We start from the raw sequence: 19,936 nt of genomic DNA on the forward strand, positions 1-19,936 counted from the left end.
ACAGCATGTCGTTCACAAGGAGCAAGGGGGCCAAGGCACAGGGTTATTTTGCTACCTGTACCTCTTGTGCGGCTATGTTACCTGCAGGTTCCACCTACCCTCACTGTGAGCAATGCTCGGCCCCTGTGGCACTCGCTCAGCCGGAGCCTGAGGCACTAGGGGGTCCCTCGGCCCAGGTAGAACTGCCGCCCCCCCTGTCCAGATAGCAGGGACAGAGTTTGCTGTTTTAGCCGACAAACTCTGAGTCGCTTTCTCATTCCATGACTCAGTCTATGGATAAATGGTCTGCTAAGTTTCTAGAGGTTTTGCAGTCCAGACCGGCCCTTACACAGGCCCCGGGCACTGCGGGATCACCCCCAGGCACCTCTCGTGTTCCTGGTGTGGCCTCTAGTTATTACGTGCAGGACTCCGGCACGGACCGCAGACCCAGACCAGCTAAGCGGGCTCGCTTAGAATCTTCCCCGACTTCATCACGCAGTTCGGGGTCTCAGCTTGAGGATTCTCTAGAGGAGGAGGCGGAGGTCGCAGCTCAGGACTCTGACCCTGACGTTGCTCTCAATCTGGATACACCTGAAGGGGACGCCATAGTAAATGACCTTATAGCGTCCATCAACCAGGTGCTAGATCTGTCTCCCCCAACTCCGCCTACAGAGGATGCGGCTTCACAACAGGAGAAACACCAGTTTAGGTTTCCTAAACGTACCCGGAGTGCTTTCTTCGATCACTCTAACTTTAGAGATGCTGTCCAGAAGCACAGGGCTTTCCCGGACAAGCGATTTACTAAACGCCTTAATGACACACGTTACCCCTTCCCCGCTGACGTGGTTAAGGGTTGGGCTCAGTGTCCCAAGGTGGATCCTCCAGTCTCTAGACTGGCGGCTAGATCCGTAGTAGCAGTGGCTGACGGTGCATCGCTCAAGGATGCCACGGACAGGCAGATAGAGCTCCTACTGAAATCCATCTATGAAGCCATAGGCGCGTCTTTTGCCCCAGCCTTTGCAGCTGTGTGGGCACTCCAGGCTATCTCAGCTTGTCTGTCTGAGATTAATGCGGTCACCCGTACCGCTGCGCCACAAGTAACATCTTTGACTTCTCAGGCGTCAGTATTTGCATCCTACGCCATGAATGCTGTCCTGGACTCGGCTAGCCGTACAGGGGTAGCATCCGCCAATTCTGTGGCAGTCCGCAGAGCCATGTGGCTACGCGAATGGAAGGCAGACTCTGCTTCCAAAAAGTTCTTGACCGGTTTGCCTTTTTCTGGCGACCGACTGTTTGGCGAGCGATTGGATGAAATTATTAAGCAATCCAAGGGAAAGGACTCGTCCTTACCCCAACCCAAACCAAACAGACCTCAGCAACGGAAAGTTCAAGCGAGGTTTCGGTCCTTTCGGCCCTCAGCCAGATCCCAACCCTCCTCGTCCAACAGGCCACAGAAGAGCCAGAGGAACTCTTCTGCATGGCGGTCTAAGTCACGTCCTCCAAAGACCACCGGAGGCACAGTCTCCAAGGCGGCCTCCTCATGACTTTCGGCCGCCCCAAACCGCATCCTCGGTCGGTGGCAGGCTCTCCCGCTTTTGCGACGCCTGGTGGCCACATGTCCAAGACCGATGGGTGAGAGACATTCTGTCTCACGGTTACAGGATAGAGTTCAGCTCTCGTCCTCCGACTCGTTTTTTCAGAACATCTCCGCCCCCCGAGCGGACCGTTGCGCTTTTTCAGGCGGTGGACACTCTGAAAACAGAAGGAGTGGTGATCCCCGTTCCCCTTCAGGAACGCGGTCGCGGTTTTTACTCCAATCTGTTCGTGGTGCCAAAAAAGGACGGCTCATTCCGTCCCGTTTTGGACCTCAAATTGCTCAACAGACATGTGACAACCAGGCGGTTTCGCATGGAATCCCTCCGATCTGTCATCGCTTCGATGTCCCAAGGAGACTTCCTAGCATCAATCGACATCAAAGATGCCTATCTCCATGTGCCGATCGCTCAAGAGCATCAACGCTTCCTGCGTTTCGCCATCGGGGACGAACACCTTCAGTTTGTGGCACTGCCTTTCGGCCTGGCGACAGCCCCTCGGGTCTTCACCAAGGTCATGGCATCCGTCGTAGCGATCCTACACTCTCAGGGCCACTCGGTGATCCCTTACCTAGACGATCTCCTAGTCAAGGCACCCTCACGGGTGGCTTGTCAACACAGTCTGACCGTTGCTCTGGAGACTCTCCAGAGGTTCGGGTGGATCATCAATTTTCCAAAGTCAAAATTGTCTCCGACCCAGTCACTGACGTACCTCGGGATGGAGTTTCATACTCTCTCAGCGATGGTCAAGCTGCCGCTGGACAAACAGCGGTCGCTGCAGACAGGGGTGCAATCCCTTCTTCGGGCCCAGTCGCACCCCTTGAGGCGCCTCATGCACTTCCTGGGGAAGATGGTGGCAGCAATGGAGGCAGTTCCACTTGCGCAATTTCATCTGCGTCCTCTCCAATGGGACATTCTCCGCAAATGGGACAAGAGGCCGACGTCCTTGGACAGGAACGTCTCTCTGTCTCTGGAAGCCAAGACCTCGCTTCAGTGGTGGCTTCTCCCCACTTCTCTGTCGAAAGGAAAATCCTTTCTGCCCCCATCCTGGGCTGTGGTCACGACGGACGCGAGCCTGTCAGGATGGGGAGCGGTTTTTCTCCACCACAAGGCTCAGGGAACCTGGACTCCGACAGAGTCCTCCCTTCAGATCAATGTTCTGGAGATAAGGGCAGTGTATCTAGCCCTCAAGGCGTTCCATCGGTGGCTCGAGGGCAGGCAGATCCGCATACAGTCGGACAACGCCACGGCGGTTGCGTACATCAACCACCAGGGCGGCACTCGCAGTCGTCAAGCCTTCCAAGAAGTCCAGCGGATTCTGCTGTGGGCGGAGGCCACAGCCTCCACCATCTCCGCGGTTCACATTCCGGGCGTAGAAAACTGGGAAGCAGACTTCCTCAGTCGCCAGGGCATGGACGCGGGGGAATGGTCTCTCCACCCGGACGTGTTTCAAGAGATCTGTTGCCGCTGGGGAACGCCGGACGTCGATCTCATGGCGTCTCGGCACAACAACAAGGTCCCGGCATTCATGGCACGGTCTCAGGACCACAGAGCTCTGGCGGCGGACGCCTTAGTTCAGGATTGGTCGCAGTTTCAACTGCCTTATGTATTCCCTCCTATGGCAATGCTACCCAGAGTGTTGCGCAAGATCAGGTCCGACTGCCGCCGCGCCATCCTCGTCGCTCCAGATTGGCCGAGGCGGTCGTGGTACCCGGATCTGTGGCATCTCACGGTGGGGCAACCATGGGCGCTCCTAGACCGACCAGACTTGCTATCTCAAGGGCCATTTTTCCATCTGAATTCTGCGGCCCTCAACCTGACTGTGTGGCCATTGAGTCCTGGCTCTTAGCGTCCTCAGGGTTGTCTCAAGATGTCATTGCCACTATGAGACAGGCCAGGAAACCAACGTCAGCCAAGATCTATCACAGAACTTGGAGGATCTTCTTAGCCTGGTGCTCTGAGAGGGGGTTTATCCCCTGGCCGTTTGCCTTACCCAGGTTTCTTTCCTTCCTTCAATCGGGATTGGACAAGGGTTTGTCTCTCGGCTCTCTCAAAGGTGAAGTCTCGGCGCTTTCCGTGTTTTTTCAAAAGCGTCTAGCCAGGCTTCCGCAGGTCCGCACGTTCCTGCAGGGAGTTTGCCACATAGTCCCACCTTACAAGCGTCCGCTGGAACCCTGGGATCTCAACATGGTTCTACGGGCTCTTCAAAAACCACCTTTTGAGCCGCTGCGGGATGTCTCTCTATCACGTCTTTCGCAGAAGGTGGCATTTCTAGTGGCGGTTACTTCACTCCGTAGAGTGTCAGAGCTTGCAGCGCTGTCTTGCAAAGGCCCTTTCCTGGTATTTCACCAGGATAAGGTGGTTCTGCGTCCGGTCCCGGACTTTCTCCCTAAGGTGGTGTCCACTTTTCATCTCAATCAGGATATCTCCTTACCTTCATTTTGCCCTCATCCAATTCACCAATGTGAAAAGGATTTGCATTTGTTAGATCTAGTGAGAGCACTCCGGATCTACGTGTCTCGCATGGCGCCACTGCGCCGCTCTGATGCGCTCTTTGTCCTTGTCGCTGGCCAGCGTAAGGGGTCGCAGGCTTCCAAGTCAACCTTGGCTCGGTGGATCAAGGAACCGATTTTTGAAGCCTACCGTTCTTCTGGGCTTCCGATTCCTTCAGGGCTGAAAGCCCATTTTACCAGAGCCGTGGGTGCGTCCTGGGCATTGCGGCACCAGGCTACGGCTCAGCAGGTGTGTCAGGCGGCTACCTGGTCGAGTCTGCACACTTTCACGAAACACTATCAGGTGCATGCCTATGCTTCGGCAGAGGCCAGCCTAGGTAGGCGAGTCCTTCAGGCGGCGGTTGCCCACCTGTAAGAGGGGGCCGTTGTTTCGGCTCTTTTTATCGAGGTATTCTTTTACCCACCCAGGGACTGCTTTTGGACGTCCCAATTGTCTGGGTCTCCAATGGAGCGACAAAGAAGAAGGGAATTTTGTTTACTTACCGTAAATTCCTTTTCTTCTAGCTCCTATTGGGAGACCCAGCACCCGCCCCTGTTCCCTTCGGGCTGTTTGTTCTTTTGTGTACACATGTTGTTCATGTTGAATTGTTCTTTTGGTTCATGGTTTCAGTTCTCCGAACATCCTTCGGATTGAATTTACCTTAGACCAATTTATAAGTTTCCTCCTTCCTGCTTTGGCACCAAAACTGATGGGCCCGTGATGCACGGGAGGGTGTATAGGCAGAGGGGAGGGGTTACACTTTTTAAAGTGTAATACTTTGTGTGGCCTCCGGAGGCAGTAGCTATACACCCCAATTGTCTGGGTCTCCCAATAGGAGCTAGAAGAAAAGGAATTTACGGTAAGTAAACAAAATTCCCTTCTTTTGCAGTAGCCATGATGTATGACTGACTTCTTTCAGTGAAAGGACAAAGGACAATGGTGTGTTATAGACACCAACAGCAATAACCCAAGTATTACATTTATAAATGCAAAACAGGTGAGGTAGTTTATAGTATTACATAGTGCTTTTGTATATAGGTACAAATCTCCAAATGTGTAGGGATCAGAAGAAACTCTTTATTAGTAGTAATAAGGCTATACACAATAGATTAGATAAATGCAAGAAGTAGTCACAGAAAATGTCAAATACCTAGAGGTATAGATAATGAAAAGTGACTATAGTATGCCAATGGATCACAAGAAGAATAGAAGATATAAATTCAGAAATGAGCGTGTGACCTGAAAGGCAACAACCCTGACAAATATGTGCAAAGAGCGAGAGCGGAAAATCTCCACGCATTTTGCCAACACTCATTTCTTCCGATTTTTACCTTTTAGGTCACACGCTCATTACTGAATTGATATTTATATTGTTTATAGCTCCTATTCTTCTTGTAGAGCATGTCATAGGTGACCTTGGCTTTCCTCCTCAATGGTTCTGATGTTGGAGATGAATGCTGCTCTTTGCATCCCTATCCCTAGCTGTTTCTCTCTGCATTCTTCAGGTTAGGCCTCATTCAGCCATCCAGGTTGCACGTACATGTTTTATCAGTGTTTTCATGGGTACAACTCTTACCCAGAATAGGTATACTATGCAGAGGCGGTTTCTGCACCATACTAAGCAATAACTTAAAACCGGGTTTATGGGTCAGCTTCAGTCCGTTATGGAAACAATGGTCATGGGTGCACGAAGACGGGGAGAAGAAAATCCAAACCAATGTCCAGGAAGCAGAAATCTATGGCAAACACCATCCTAATGGAACAAAACCTATAAAGAAAAGTAGCCAAAGACAGATATCCAATATTTTTTTACACCCTTATGTGGGTATTTATTTATAAAAAAGTATATACTTGTCCTGCTTATATTGACCCTGCTGAGCCTTGTGGTGTCTTTTCTACTTCTTCATTGATTTCCTTGCACTATTCATATTTTTATTGTTTCAGTATATTTAATAAAGTAATATTTTATTGGATCTCTGTCTTTGGCTACTTTTCTTTATAGGTTTTGTTGCCTCAGTAGCTTGATTTTGTGATATATACAATTTTTGATTGGCAACACATTTAGGTTTTGATTACCATCCTAATGGACGACGGCCTTTCGCACGTCCTTGTGCTTCTATGGGTCCCAGAAACCCGTAGTCCTTAGTATGTCAATATAATAATAATAATAATGATGGCAGTCTTTAGGGCCGCACAGTGGCTCAGTGGTTAGCACTGCAGTCTTGCAGCTCTGGGGTCCTGGGTTTAAATCCCACCAAGGACAACATCTGCAAGGAGTTTGTATGTTCTCCCCGTGTTTGCATGGGTTTCCTCACACACTCCAAAAACATACTGATAGGGAATTTAGATTGTGAGCCCCAATTTGGACAGAGTTGCTGATGTATGTGAAGTGCTGTGGAATTAATGGTGCTATATAAGTGAGTAAATATTATTATTATTTATGACCATTATTCCTACACCCAACTGTGATGGAAATGGGCCTTGGAGAGGTGCCTGGCCTTCAGTGCAATTTATATCCTTGTTATTTAGGTTACATACACGTATATGATGAGGACTTTTTATTCTGTTTGGTTGATGGTTGCAACTCTTTTCTTATACAGTGGAACCTCGGTTAATGAGTAACCCAGTTAGCTTTGCTCGTTAAGCAAAATACTCGCTATCTGTAAATTTGTAACAGTTTACGAGCATGCTTTACAGTACCAGTACGAGCAAAATATTCACCGCACACACTTCCGGTTCCGTACATCCACCACGCTCTAACCCACTCGTGCAGTCCACACAAAAACACACAATCCCGCACAAACACGCACACAAACATATTATGCTCACCTTGCCTTCCGTTCCACCGCCGGCCTCATGGTTATTGTAGTTTGCCGTTACAGGATGTGTATTGGTAGCCATCACAATGAGGGCGGAACGTCCGCTGTCAGCCGCTACTCAAAGGCAGCGCGCTGGCCAATCAGAGGTAAGCATCTCCTGCCTTTGACGTCAGCGCGCTGACAGCGAAAGTTTCTCCCTCGTCGCGATAGTTACTTGATACACAGCCTATACCGGCGAACTACACGATCCAGAAAGCCGGCGATGGAACGGAAGGTAAGGTGAGCATAATATGTTTGTGTTTGTACGTGTGTGGAATGGCACAATAGGGGACCAGGATGGAACATTTAGCAAGTTGTGGAACGAATTGTCTGCATTGCAATGATTTCCTATGGGAAATCTTGCTTTGCTGAACGAGTAACTTGGTTAACAAGCACACTTCCAGAACGGATTGTTCTCGTTAACCAAGGTTCCACTGTAATTTGAAAATAGAAATTGAGTTTTATGTGAATCTCAATTAAAAGAAAATCTGATTCAAAGTGCTTATATATAAATAAAAATTATTCTCCGAATTTTTTTTTTCCTTTTCTATTTAGTCTAATGAAACTACAGATCAAAACCTGCAAACAAAACTGAAGCAGTTGGCCCGACAAGCTTTGGACAGGTGATTTCCGCGTGGTTTCGGCACAGCCGCCTTTCTCCCCTTGTCTGTAGCACATTCCTGTGCTAGCACATCATATATTCCCCAGAATCAGGCCTGTATTCTGACTGTTAGTGGTATACTTGTACAATAGAAATGTGCTAGCAACAACAATCCCAAGAGGGTAGAAATATCTGATATAAATTACGTATTATGACGTAGTCACTACGTCTGCGATAAACAATAGGAGGACATCTTTAACCCCTATTGACCTGTGACTTATATTTTCTTCACAGGTTACATACAGGATACTGAGACTGCTGATTATATGTCGGGCACAAGCTGTGTTACACAGCTGGCATCTGCCTCCAACAGCAGAGACCAAAGTGACTGATCACTGCAGTTTAACTATTTAAATGCTGCTGTTAATCTCTGGGGGTATTTAAAAGACTGCTCACTACAACCATTTAGATACTGATATCAGAGAATCGGAGTGCCCATGGGTTATTACAATCAAGGACCAACCGAAGGCCCCCATTGCTGCCATCTTGGTGCTCCTCTGATCAGGGCTGTATTTTGCCTTCGTGCTGCCCTAGGCACTTTAAGTGGTCGCGCCCCTTAGTGACAACGTAACACTGAGTTTTCGCACACGACAACTGTTTAAGGCAGATCTACTCTGTAAAACACTTGAAAAAGTATCAATGAGACACGAAGGGCACTACCCCCCCCAATGGGGATCACCACAGGCACATCAAAACATAGCATGAGTATAAAATATTCCCACCACACCGTCCCCACTTATATACTGTGACTGTCACACTGCCCCTAATAAACTACACACTGCCCTCCCTTATAAATTATACCCACCACACCTTCCTCAATTATGAAAGATGATCTGCACATTGACCTCACATCATGCTGCCCCCTCCTCACAATGTCCCATGCATGCTGCCCCCTCCTCAGTGTCCCATGCATGCTGCCCCCTCCTCACAATGTCCCATGCATGCTGCCCCCTCCTCACAATGTCCCATGCGTGCTGCCCCCTCCTCACAATGTCCCATGCGTGCTGCCCCCTCCTCACAATGTCCCATGCATGCTTCCCCGTCCTCACAATGTCCCATGCATGCTTCCCCGTCCTCATAATGTCCCATGCGTGCTGCCCCCTCCTCACAATGTCCCATGCGTGCTGCCCCCTCCTCACAATGTCCCATGCGTGCTGCCCCCTCCTCACAATGTCCCATGCATGCTTCCCCGTCCTCACAATGTCCCATGCATGCTTCCCCGTCCTCATAATGTCCCATGCATGGTGCCCCCTCCTCACAATGTCCCATACATGCTGCTCCCTCCTCAGTTTCCCATGCATGCTGTTCCCTCCTCACAATGTCCCATGCATGCTGCCCCTCTCCATGAGCTCCTAATGCTGCCTTCCTCTTTTTCATAATGACACCTCCATGCTGCCCCATTCATCATACCAAGACCACCACACTAACGCTTATGCTGAGACACCCCTCACACACACACACACTACCCCACTCTTGATATTGACTCCCCTACATTGCTCCACTCCATACTGAGCCCACACATGCTGCCCCTTCTCCATAATGAGCTCCCAATGCTGCCCTCCTCTCATTCTGAGTCCTTACACTCCCCCGCCATCGATTTTTGTCACTGCACTATCCCTCAACCCTTGTCCTCTGTCTCTAGGATTGGCCCCTCTCTCCCATTCCCCCAGCAGCAGTCGCTCTCCCCCGCCTTCACCAGCAGCCTCATCTCCAGCATCAGCCTCTCTCCCCCCAGCCCCCCCAGCATCAACCTCTCACCCCCCAGCGTCCCCCAGCTTCAGCCTCTCCCCCCCCCCCCCCAGTGTCCCCCAGCTTCAGCCTCTCTCCCCCCCCCAGTGTCCCCCAGCTTCAGCCTCTCTCCCCCCCCAGCGTCCCCCAGCTTCAGCCTCTCTCCCCCCCAGCGTCCCCCAGCTTCAGCCTCTCTCCCCCAGCTTCCCCCAGCATCAGCCTCTCTCCCCCAGCTTCCCCCAGCATCAGCCTCTCTGCCCCCAGCATCAGCCTCTCTGCCCCCAGCATCAGCCTCTCTGCCCCCAGCATCAGCCTCTCTGCCCCCAGCATCAGCCTCTCTGCCCCCAGCATCAGCCTCTCTGCCCCCAGCATCAGCCTCTCTGCCCCCAGCATCAGCCTCTCTGCCCCCAGTATCAGCCTCTCTGCCCCCAGTATCAGCCTCTCTGCCCCCAGCATCAGCCTCTCTGCCCCCAGCATCAGCCTCTCTGCCCCCAGCATCAGCCTCTCTGCCCCCAGCATCAGCCTCTCTGCCCCCAGCATCAGCCTCTCTGCCCCCAGCATCAGCCTCTCTGCCCCCAGCATCAGCCTCTCTGCCCCCAGCATCAGCCTCTCTGCCCCCAGCATCAGCCTCTCTGCCCCCAGCATCAGCCTCTCTGCCCCCAGCATCAGCCTCTCTGCCCCCAGCATCAGCCTCTCTGCCCCCAGCATCAGCCTCTCTGCCCCCAGCATCAGCCTCTCTGCCCCCAGCATCAGCCTCTCTTCTCCCAGCCTCCCCCAGCATCAGCCTCTCTTCTCCCAGCCTCCCCCAGCATCAGCCTCTCTCCTCCCAGCCTCCCCCAGCATCAGCCTCTCTCCTCCCAGCCTCCCCCAGCATCAGCCTCTCTCCTCCCAGCCTCCCCCAGCATCAGCCTCTCTCCTCCCAGCCTCCCCCAGCATCAGCCTCTCTCCTCCCAGCCTCCCCCAGCATCAGCCTCCCTCCTCCCAGAATCCCCCAGCATCATCCTCCCCCAGCACCAGCCTCCCCCAGCATCAGCCTCCCTCCTCCCAGCCTCCCCCAGCATCAGCCTCCCTCCTCCCAGAATCCCCCAGCATCAGCCTCCCTCCTCCCAGAATCCCCCAGCATCATCCTCCCCCAGCACCAGCCTCCCCCAGCATCAGCCTCACTCCTCCCAGCCTCCCCCAGCATCAGCCTCACTCCTCCCAGCCTCCCCCAGCATCAGCCTCACTCCTCCCAGCCTCCCCCAGCATCAGCCTCTCTCCTCCCAGCCTCCCCCAGCATCAGCCTCTCTCCTCCCAGCCTCCCCCAGCATCAGCCTCACTCCTCCCAGCCTCCCCCAGCATCAGCCTCACTCCTCCCAGCCTCCCCCAGCATCAGCCTCACTCCTCCCAGCCTCCCCCAGCATCAGCCTCTCTCCTCCCAGCCTCCCCCAGCATCAGCCTCTCTCCTCCCAGCCTCCCCCAGCATCAGCCTCTCTCCTCCCAGCCTCCCCCAGCATCAGCCTCTCTCCTCCCAGCCTCCCCCAGCATCAGCCTCTCTCCTCCCAGCCTCCCCCAGCATCAGCCTCCCTCCTCCCAGAATCCCCCAGCATCATCCTCCCCCAGCACCAGCCTCCCCCAGCATCAGCCTCCCTCCTCCCAGCCTCCCCCAGCATCAGCCTCCCTCCTCCCAGAATCCCCCAGCATCAGCCTCCCTCCTCCCAGAATCCCCCAGCATCATCCTCCCCCAGCACCAGCCTCCCCCAGCATCAGCCTCTCTCCTCCCAGCCTCCCCCAGCATCAGCCTCCCTCCTCCCAGCCTCCCCCAGCATCAGCCTCTCCCAGCACCAGCCTCCACCAGCATCAGCCTCTCTCCTCTTAGCCTCCCCCAGCATCAGCCTCCCTCAGCATTAGCCTCCATCCTCCCAGCCTCCCCCAGCATCAGCCTCCCTCCTCCCAGAATCCCCCAGCATCATCCTCCCCCAGCACCAGCCTCCCCCAGCATCAGCCTCTCTCCTCCCAGCCTCCCCCAGCATCAGCCTCCCTCCTCCCAGCCTCCCCCAGCATCAGCCTCTCCCAGCACCAGCCTCCACCAGCATCAGCCTCTCTCCTCTTAGCCTCCCCCAGCATCAGCCTCCCTCAGCATTAGCCTCCATCCTCCCAGCCTCCCCCAGCATCAGCCTCCATCCTCCCAGCCTCCCCCAGCATCAGCCTCCCCTCTCACAGCCTCTCCCAGCATCAGCCTCCCCCAGCATCAGCCTCTCTCCTCCCAGCCTCCCCCAGCATCAGCCTCTCTCCTCCCAGCCTCCCCCAGCATCAGCCTCTCTCCTCCCAGCCTCCCCCAGCATCAGCCTCTCTCCTCCCAGCCTCCCCCAGCATCAGCCTCCCTCCTCCCAGAATCCCCCAGCATCATCCTCCCCCAGCACCAGCCTCCCCCAGCATCAGCCTCCCTCCTCCCAGCCTCCCCCAGCATCAGCCTCCCTCCTCCCAGAATCCCCCAGCATCATCCTCCCCCCAGCACCAGCCTCCCCCAGCATCAGCCTCTCTCCTCCCAGCCTCCCCCAGCATCAGCCTCCCTCCTCCCAGCCTCCCCCAGCATCAGCCTCTCCCAGCACCAGCCTCTTTCCTCCCAGCCTCCCCCAGCATCAGCCTCCCTCAGCATCAGCCTCCCTCCTCCCAGCCTCCCCCAGCATCATCCTCTCTCCTCCCAGCCTCCCTCCTCCCAGCCTCCCTCAGCATCAGCCTCCCTCCTCCCAGCCTCCCTCAGCATCAGCCTCCCAGCCTCCCCCAGCATCAGCCTCCCTCCTTCCAGCCTCCCCCAGCATCAGCCTCCCCCAGCACCAGCCTCTCTCCTCCCAGCCTCCCCCAGCATCAGCCTCTCTCCTCCCAAACTCTCCCAGCATCAGCCTCCTCCAGTATCAGCCTCTCTCCTCCCAGCCTCCCCCTCTCTCCTCCCAGCCTCCCTCAGCATCAGCCTCCCTCAGCATCAGCCTCCCCCCAGCATCAGCCTCCCCCCAGCATCAGCCTCCCCCCAGCATCAGCCTCCCCCCAGCATCAGCCTCCCCCCAGCATCAGCCTCCCCCCAGCATCAGCCTCTCTCCTCCCAGCCTCCCCCAGCATCAGCCTCACTCCTCCCAGCCTCCCCCAGCATCAGCCTCACTCCTCCCAGCCTCCCCCAGCATCAGCCTCCATACTCCTAGCCTCCCCCAGCATCAGCCTCCCCCCTCCCAGCCTCCCCTCTCACAGCCTCTCCCAGTATCAGCCTCCCCCAGCATCAGCCTCTCTCCTCCCAGCCTCCCCCAGCATCAGCCTCTCTCCTCCCAGCCTCCCCCTCTCCCCCAGCATCAGCCTCCCCCAGCATCAGCCTCCCCCCAGCATCAGCCTCCCCCCAGCATCAGCCTCCCCCCAGCATCAGCCTCCCCCCAGCATCAGCCTCCCCCCAGCATCAGCCTCCCCCCAGCATCAGCCTCCCCCCAGCATCAGCCTCCCCCCAGCATCAGCCTCCCCCCAGCATCAGCCTCCCCCCAGCATCAGCCTCCCCCCAGCATCAGCCTCCCCCCAGCATCAGCCTCCCCCCAGCATCAGCCTCCCCCCAGCATCAGCCTCCCCCCAGCATCAGCCTCCCCCCAGCATCAGCCTCCCCCCAGCATCAGCCTCCCCCCAGCATCAGCCTCCCCCCCAGCATCAGCCTCCCCCCAGCATCAGCCTCCCCCCAGCATCAGCCTCCCCCCAGCATCAGCCTCCCCCCAGCATCAGCCTCTCTCCTCCCAGCCTCCCCCAGCATCAGCCTCCCTCCTCCCAGAATCCCCCAGCATCATCCTCCCCCAGCACCAGCCTCTCTCCTCCCAGCCTCCCCCAGCATCAGCCTCCCTCCTCCCAGAATCCCCCAGCATCATCCTCCCCCAGCACCAGCCTCCCCCAGCATCAGCCTCTCTCCTCCCAGCCTCCCCCAGCATCAGCCTCCCTCCTCCCAGCCTCCCCCAGCATCAGCCTCTCCCAGCACCAGCCTCCACCAGCATCAGCCTCTCTCCTCTTAGCCTCCCCCAGCATCAGCCTCCCTCAGCATCAGCCTCTTTCCTCCCAGCCTCCCCCAGCATCAGCCTCCCTCAGCATCAGCCTCTTTCCTCCCAGCCTCCCCCAGCATCAGCCTCCCTCAGCATCAGCCTCCCTCCTCCCAGCCTCCCCCAGCATCATCATCTCTCCTCCCAGCCTCCCTCCTCCCAGCCTCCCTCAGCATCAGCCTCCCTCCTCCCAGCCTCCCTCAGCATCAGCCTCCCTCCTCCCAGCCTCCCTCAGCATCAGCCTCCCAGCCTCCCCCAGCATCAGCCTCCCTCCTTCCAGCCTCCCCCAGCATCAGCCTCCCCCAGCACCAGCCTCTCTCCTCCCAGCCTCCCCCAGCACCAGCCTCTCTCCTCCCAGCCTCCCCCAGCATCAGCCTCCCTCCTCCCAGCCTCCCCCAGCATCAGCCTCCCTCCTCCCAGAATCCCCCAGCATCATCCTCCCCCAGCACCAGCCTCCCCCAGCATCAGCCTCTCTCCTCCCAGCCTCCCCCAGCATCAGCCTCCCTCCTCCCAGCCTCCCCCAGCATCAGCCTCTCCCAGCACCAGCCTCCACCAGCATCAGCCTCTCTCCTCCCAGCCTCCCCCAGCATCAGCCTCCCTCCTCCCAGCCTCCCTCAGCATCAGCCTCCCAGCCTCCCCCAGCATCAGCCTCCCTCCTTCCAGCCTCCCCCAGCATCAGCCTCCCCCAGCACCAGCCTCTCTCCTCCCAGCCTCCCCCAGCATCAGCCTCTCTCCTCCCAAACTCTCCCAGCATCAGCCTCCCCCAGTATCAGCCTCTCTCCTCCCAGCCTCCCCCTCTCTCCTCCCAGCCTCCCCCAGCATCAGCCTCCCTCAGCATCAGCCTCTCTCCTCCCAGCCTCCCCCCAGCATCAGCCTCCCCCCAGCATCAGCCTCCCCCCAGCATCAGCCTCCCCCCAGCATCAGCCTCCCCCCAGCATCAGCCTCCCCCCAGCATCAGCCTCCTCCCAGCCTCCCCCAGCATCAGCCTCCTCCCAGCCTCCCCCCAGCATCAGCCTCCCCCCTCCTAGCCTCCCCCAGCATCAGCCTCTCTCAGCATCAGCCTCTCTCCTCCGAGCCTCCCGAAGCATCAGCCTCTCCCAGCATCAGCCTCCCTCAGCATCAGCCTCTTTCCTCCCAGCCTTCCCCAGCATCAGCCTCTCTCCTCCCAGCCTTCCCCAGCATCAGCCTCTCTCCTCCCAGCCTTCCCCAGCATCAGCCTCTCTCCTCCCAGCCTTCCCCAGCATCAGCCTCTCTCCTCCCAGCCTCCCCCAGCATCAGCCTCTCTCCTCTGAGCCTCCCTCAGTATCAGCCTCTTTCCTCCCAGCCTCCCCTAGCATCAGCCTCCCTCAGCATCAGCCTCTTTCCTCCCAGTCTCCCCTAGCATCAGCCTCCCCCAGCACCAGCCTCCCCCAGCCTCTCTCCTCCCAGTCTCCACCAACATCAGCCTCCCTCAGCATCAGCCTCCCTCCTCCCAGCCTCCCCCAGCATCATCCTCTCTCCTCACAGCCTACCTCCTCCCAGCCTCCCTCAGCATCAGCCTCCCTCCTCCCAGCCTCCCTCAGCATTAGCCTCCCTCCTCCCAGCCTCCCCCAGCATCAGCCTCCCTCCTTCCAGCCTCCCCCAGCATCAGCCTCCCCCAGCACCAACCTCTCTCCTCCCAGTCTCCACCATCAGCCTCCCTCAGCATCAGCCTCCCTCCTCCCAGCCTCCCCCAGCATCAGCCTCCCCCCTCCTAGCCGCCCCCAGCATCAGCCTCTCTCCCAGCCTCCCCCAGCATCAGCCTCCCTCAGCATCAGCCTCTCTCCTCCGAGCCTCCCGCAGCATCAGCCTCTCTCCTCCCAGCCTCTCCCAGCATCAGCCTCTCTCCTCCCAGCCTCCCTCAGCATCAGCCTCTCTCCTCCCAGCCTCCCTCAGCATCAGCCTCCCTCCTCCCAGCCTCCCCCAGCATCAGCCTCTTTCCTCCCAGCCTCCCCCTTCCCAGCCTCTCTCCTCCCAACCTCACCCCTCCCAGCCTCCCTCAGCATCAGCCTCCCTCCTCCCAGCCTCCCCCAGCATCAGCCTCCCAGCCTCCCCAGCACCAGCCTCTCTCCTCCCAGCCTCCCCCAGCATCAGTCTCTCTCCTCCCAAACTCTCCCAGCATCAGCCTCCCCCAGCATTAGCCTCTCTCCTCCCAGCCTCCCCCTCTCTCCTCCCAGCCTCCCCCAGCATCAATCTCCCTCAGCATCAGCCTCTCTCCTCCCAGCCTCCCCCAGCATCAACCTCCCTCAGCATCAGCCTCTCTCCTCCCAGCCTCCCCCAGCATCAACCTCCCTCAGCATCAGCCTCTCTCCTCCCAGCCTCCCCCAGCATCAGCCTCACTCAGCATCAGCCTCCCTCCTCCCAGCCTCCCCCAGCATCAGCCTCACTCAGCATCAGCCTCACTCAGCATCAGCCTCCCTCCTCCCAGCCTCCCCCAGCATCAGCCTCACTCAGCATCAGCCTCCCTCCTCCCAGCCTCCCCCAGCATCAGCCTCTCTCCTCCCAGCCTCTCTCCTCCCAGCCTCCCCCAGCATCAGCCTCTCTCCTCCCAGCCTCCCCCAGCATCAGCCTCACTCAGCATCAGCCTCCCTCCTCCCAGCCTCCCCCAGCGTCAGCCTCCCCCCATCCCAGCCTTCCGCAACATCAGCCTCCCCCCTCCCAGCATCATACTCTCTCCTCCCCCTCCCCCAATATCAGCTTCTCTTCCCCCCAAGTCTCCCCCAGTATCAGCCTCTCTCCTTCCACCCCATACGCAGATCTCCAGTCTGCATTAGAGACACCCCCACGCTCCTTATGAATCTTCAGCTCTGCGAGCACTTACCTGCTCCACGGCCCGCCGTCATCTTCCTGGCTCATGTGGGTATCCTCTTCTGACACCGGCTTCCATCGCGGCATCCTCTGCGGCGTCCTGCTGTGAGCTCTGCATGTGAAATGCACACAGCATTGGACGCAGCACAGAGGAAGGAGCTGATTGGCGCGCCTGTGACCCCGGAAGTTCCGGGGTCAATCAGCTCTCTGTGCCCGGCCGCCGCGGTTTGTCTGCATTCGCGTCTTAATTGACGCGGATACAAATAAATAAAGGTGCACCTCTTCCCCCCCCCCCCCTCCGAAAATACAGCGGATTTAATGAATGTGTAAAAAAAAAAAAAAATTATTTTTTTTTATTTTTTTTTTTACTGCTAGAAGGTGCCGCCCCCTGCATCCTGCCGCCCTAGGCAGGGGACCACAGGTGCCTAATGGTAAATACGGCCCTGCCTGTGATACCAAGCCACAGGATTGCCTTTATATAAGACAGCGCTGTGTACCAATGTATTGCAGTATATAATACAAGCAATGAAACAATCTTGGCTTAAAGTCTCCTACGGGGATTAACAAACACTGTGAAAAGTAATTTAAAAAATAAAAAGTTAAGTATATAAAAAAAAAAGTTAAAATTGCCTTTCTTTTCCCAGTCTAGAAATGAAGAAATAAAAAGAATAAACATATTTGATTTTGCTGCATTCATAAAGGTTTGATGTATCAAAATATACAATCATTTAACCCAAACAGTAAACGCCGGGAAGAAAACCCCAAAAAAAAAACACCGGAATTGCCATATTTCATTTGCCGAATCTCTCCTGAAAAAAGCAATACAAAGTGAACAATGGATCATGTGTATTCCAATATGGTGCCAATAAAAAGTAGCGCGGGGTGCAGAAAAAAAACAAGTCTTCATACAGGTCAATCAACTGGAAAAAAAAAAAATAAAACAGGGCTCAGAAAAAGGCAAAAAAACCCCAATTTTTTTCTTATTGTGAAAAAAAGAATGTTTCATATTACCATAATCTTTGCCAGGTCATCTTTACCACAGAGTAAAGAACAAAACGTGAGAAAACAAGGGAATTGAGGTGTTTTTCAGCATTTTACCCCACATTGAATTTTCCCCCCCCCCCCACTTTTCAGTACATTATAGGATAAAATGAATGGTGTACTGTAATTCAAAACTACAACACACGCCCTTGTACAGCGACAGAAAAACATACACGTTATGTCTCTAAGAAAAGTAGATAAAATTAAAACACACAAACACAAGAAAATGGCTGGGTCATGAAGGGGTTAAAATTGCTCCTGCTGGTATATTCTGGGTATTATGAGGAGATTATATATGTATATATAATTTGCCTTATTCTGTCTGTCTGTCTTGCTCCAAAATTGTGTCCTTACGGTGACACAAAGCTGATTGGCTGCTGGGCTCGCCATGGCCCCGCCCGCACACGGATTGGCTGCTCGCCCAGGCTCCGCCCCCACACGGATTGGCCTCTCGCCCCGGCACCCTGCACGCATTGGCAACTCGGCCACGCCCCGCCCCCTCACGCAATGCACGCTCGCTCTGGCCCCGCCCCCCGCACGCATTCCCCGAACCGACACGGAGCCACGACTCCCAGGTGAGTACTGTACCCCCGGGAGCCCACATCAGCGTACGCCGCCAACCCAGCCGACACATACCCTCGCATTGCTGGGGTTGCCGCCGTATGCTGGTGTGGGCTCCCGTGCGAGCGGGGGACAGGATACGCTGGTAACCATGGTAGCATAGTTACCAGCGCATCAAGGTCCTGCAGCGGCGGAACATACACACGCACACACACACATCAGATCACACTCACTCTCACACACACATCACATCGCATCCGCACACTCACCACATCCTGGGATATCGCTTGCTTCTCGGCGGCGATACTGTGGAGTGACCTTCCAGGACCTGCCGGAGGATCACATGGCCAGAAGCATGTGGTATCTCCGGATAGTGTGAGTGCGTATGTGCGATATCTTCAGTGTGTGTGTGAGTGTATGCGATCGGATCTGTGAGTGTCGGCAGAGGAGCACGGCGTGCTGGGGGAGGCTGGGAGGAGAGAGGCTGATCCTGGGGAAGGCTGGGAGGGGGAGGCTGATGCTGGGAGGGTGTAGGCTGATGCTGGGGGAGGCTGATGCTGGGGGAGGCTGAGAGGAGAGAGGCTGATGCTGGGGGAGGCTGAGGAGAGAGGCTGATGCTGGGGGAGGCTGGGAGGAGAGAGGCTGATCCTGCGGAAGGCTGGGAGGGGGAGGCTGATGCTGGGAGAGGCTGGGAGGAGAGAGGCTGATGCTGGAGGAGGCTGGGAGGAGAGAGGCTAATGCTGGGAGGCGAGAGGCTGATGCTGGGAGGCGAGAGGCTGATGCTGGGGGAGGCTGGGAGGGGGAGGCTGATGCTGGGGGAGGCTGGGAGGAGAGAGGCTGATGCTGGGAGGAGAGAGGCTGATGCTGGGAGGAGAGAGGCTGATGCTGGGAGGAGAGAGGCTGATGCTGGGAGGAGAGAGGCTGATGCTGGGAGGAGAGAGGCTGATGCTGGGAGGAGAGAGGCTGATGCTGGGAGGCGAGAGGCTGATGCTGGGAGGCGAGAGGCTGATGCTGGGAGGCGAGAGGCTGATGCTGGGAGGCGAGAGGCTGATGCTGGGAGGCGAGAGGCTGATGCTGGGAGGCGAGAGGCTGATGCTGGGAGGCGAGGGGCTGATGCTGGGAGGCGAGGGGCTGATGCTGGGAGGCGAGGGGCTGATGCTGGGAGGCGAGGGGCTGATGCTGGGAGGCGAGGGGCTGATGCTGGGAGGCGAGGGGCTGATGCTGGGAGGCGAGGGGCTGATGCTGGGAGGCGAGGGGCTGATGCTGGGAGGCGAGGGGCTGATGCTGGGAGGCGAGGGGCTGATGCTGGGAGGCGAGGGGCTGATGCTGGGAGGAGAGGGGCTGATGCTGGGAGGAGAGGGGCTGATGCTGGGAGGAGAGGGGCTGATGCTGGGAGGAGAGGGGCTGATGCTGGGAGGAGAGGGGCTGATGCTGGGAGGAGAGGGGCTGATGCTGGGAGGAGAGGGGCTGATGCTGGGAGGAGAGGGGCTGATGCTGGGAGGAGAGGGGCTGATGCTGGGAGGAGAGGGGCTGATGCTGGGAGGAGAGGGGCTGATGCTGGGAGGAGAGGGGCTGATGCTGGGAGGAGAGGGGCTGATGCTGGTGCAGCATGGGGGATGGAGCACGTTTGGGAGTGCGCAGCATGGCGGGTGGAGCACGTTTGGGAGTGCGCAGCATGGCGGGTGGAGCACGTTTGGGAGTGCGCAGCATGGCGGGTGGAGCACGTTTGGGAGTGCGCAGCATGGCGGGTGGAGCACGTTTGGGAGTGCGCAGCATGGCGGGTGGAGCACGTTTGGGAGTGCGCAGCATGGCGGGTGGAGCACGTTTGGGAGTGCGCAGCATGGCGGGTGGAGCACGCCGGGAGGGGTGCGCAGCATGGGGGATGGAGCACGATGGGAGGTGCACACCTCCCCCCAACACACACACACACACACACACACACACACACACACACACACACACACACACACACACACACACACACACACACACACACACACACACACACACTGGGAACCACAAACACCGCCCTACACAGACACCCACACACACAGACAAGCTGCGCACACACAACACCCAACACACAAACACCGCGGCATACATAAATATACGCACATACCACGCAACACACACACACACATTGCACAAAACATACCTCCC

General features: G+C 56.8%; 1 protein-coding gene across 1 annotated transcript in view; it reads left to right on the plus strand.

Annotated features, from left to right (window-relative positions):
- The window catches only part of CAPN7 (calpain 7), a 155,398-nt gene that overhangs the window by 20,879 nt on the left and 114,583 nt on the right, over positions 1 to 19,936 (plus strand). The window contains exon 4 of the mRNA XM_075315213.1: positions 7,478 to 7,545. Coding sequence (XP_075171328.1) covers positions 7,478 to 7,545 — 68 coding nt within the window. The remainder of the gene's footprint in view (positions 1 to 7,477; positions 7,546 to 19,936) is intronic.

Source organism: Anomaloglossus baeobatrachus, chromosome 6, assembly GCF_048569485.1.
Source record: "Anomaloglossus baeobatrachus isolate aAnoBae1 chromosome 6, aAnoBae1.hap1, whole genome shotgun sequence".
NCBI lineage: Eukaryota > Metazoa > Chordata > Amphibia > Anura > Aromobatidae > Anomaloglossus > Anomaloglossus baeobatrachus.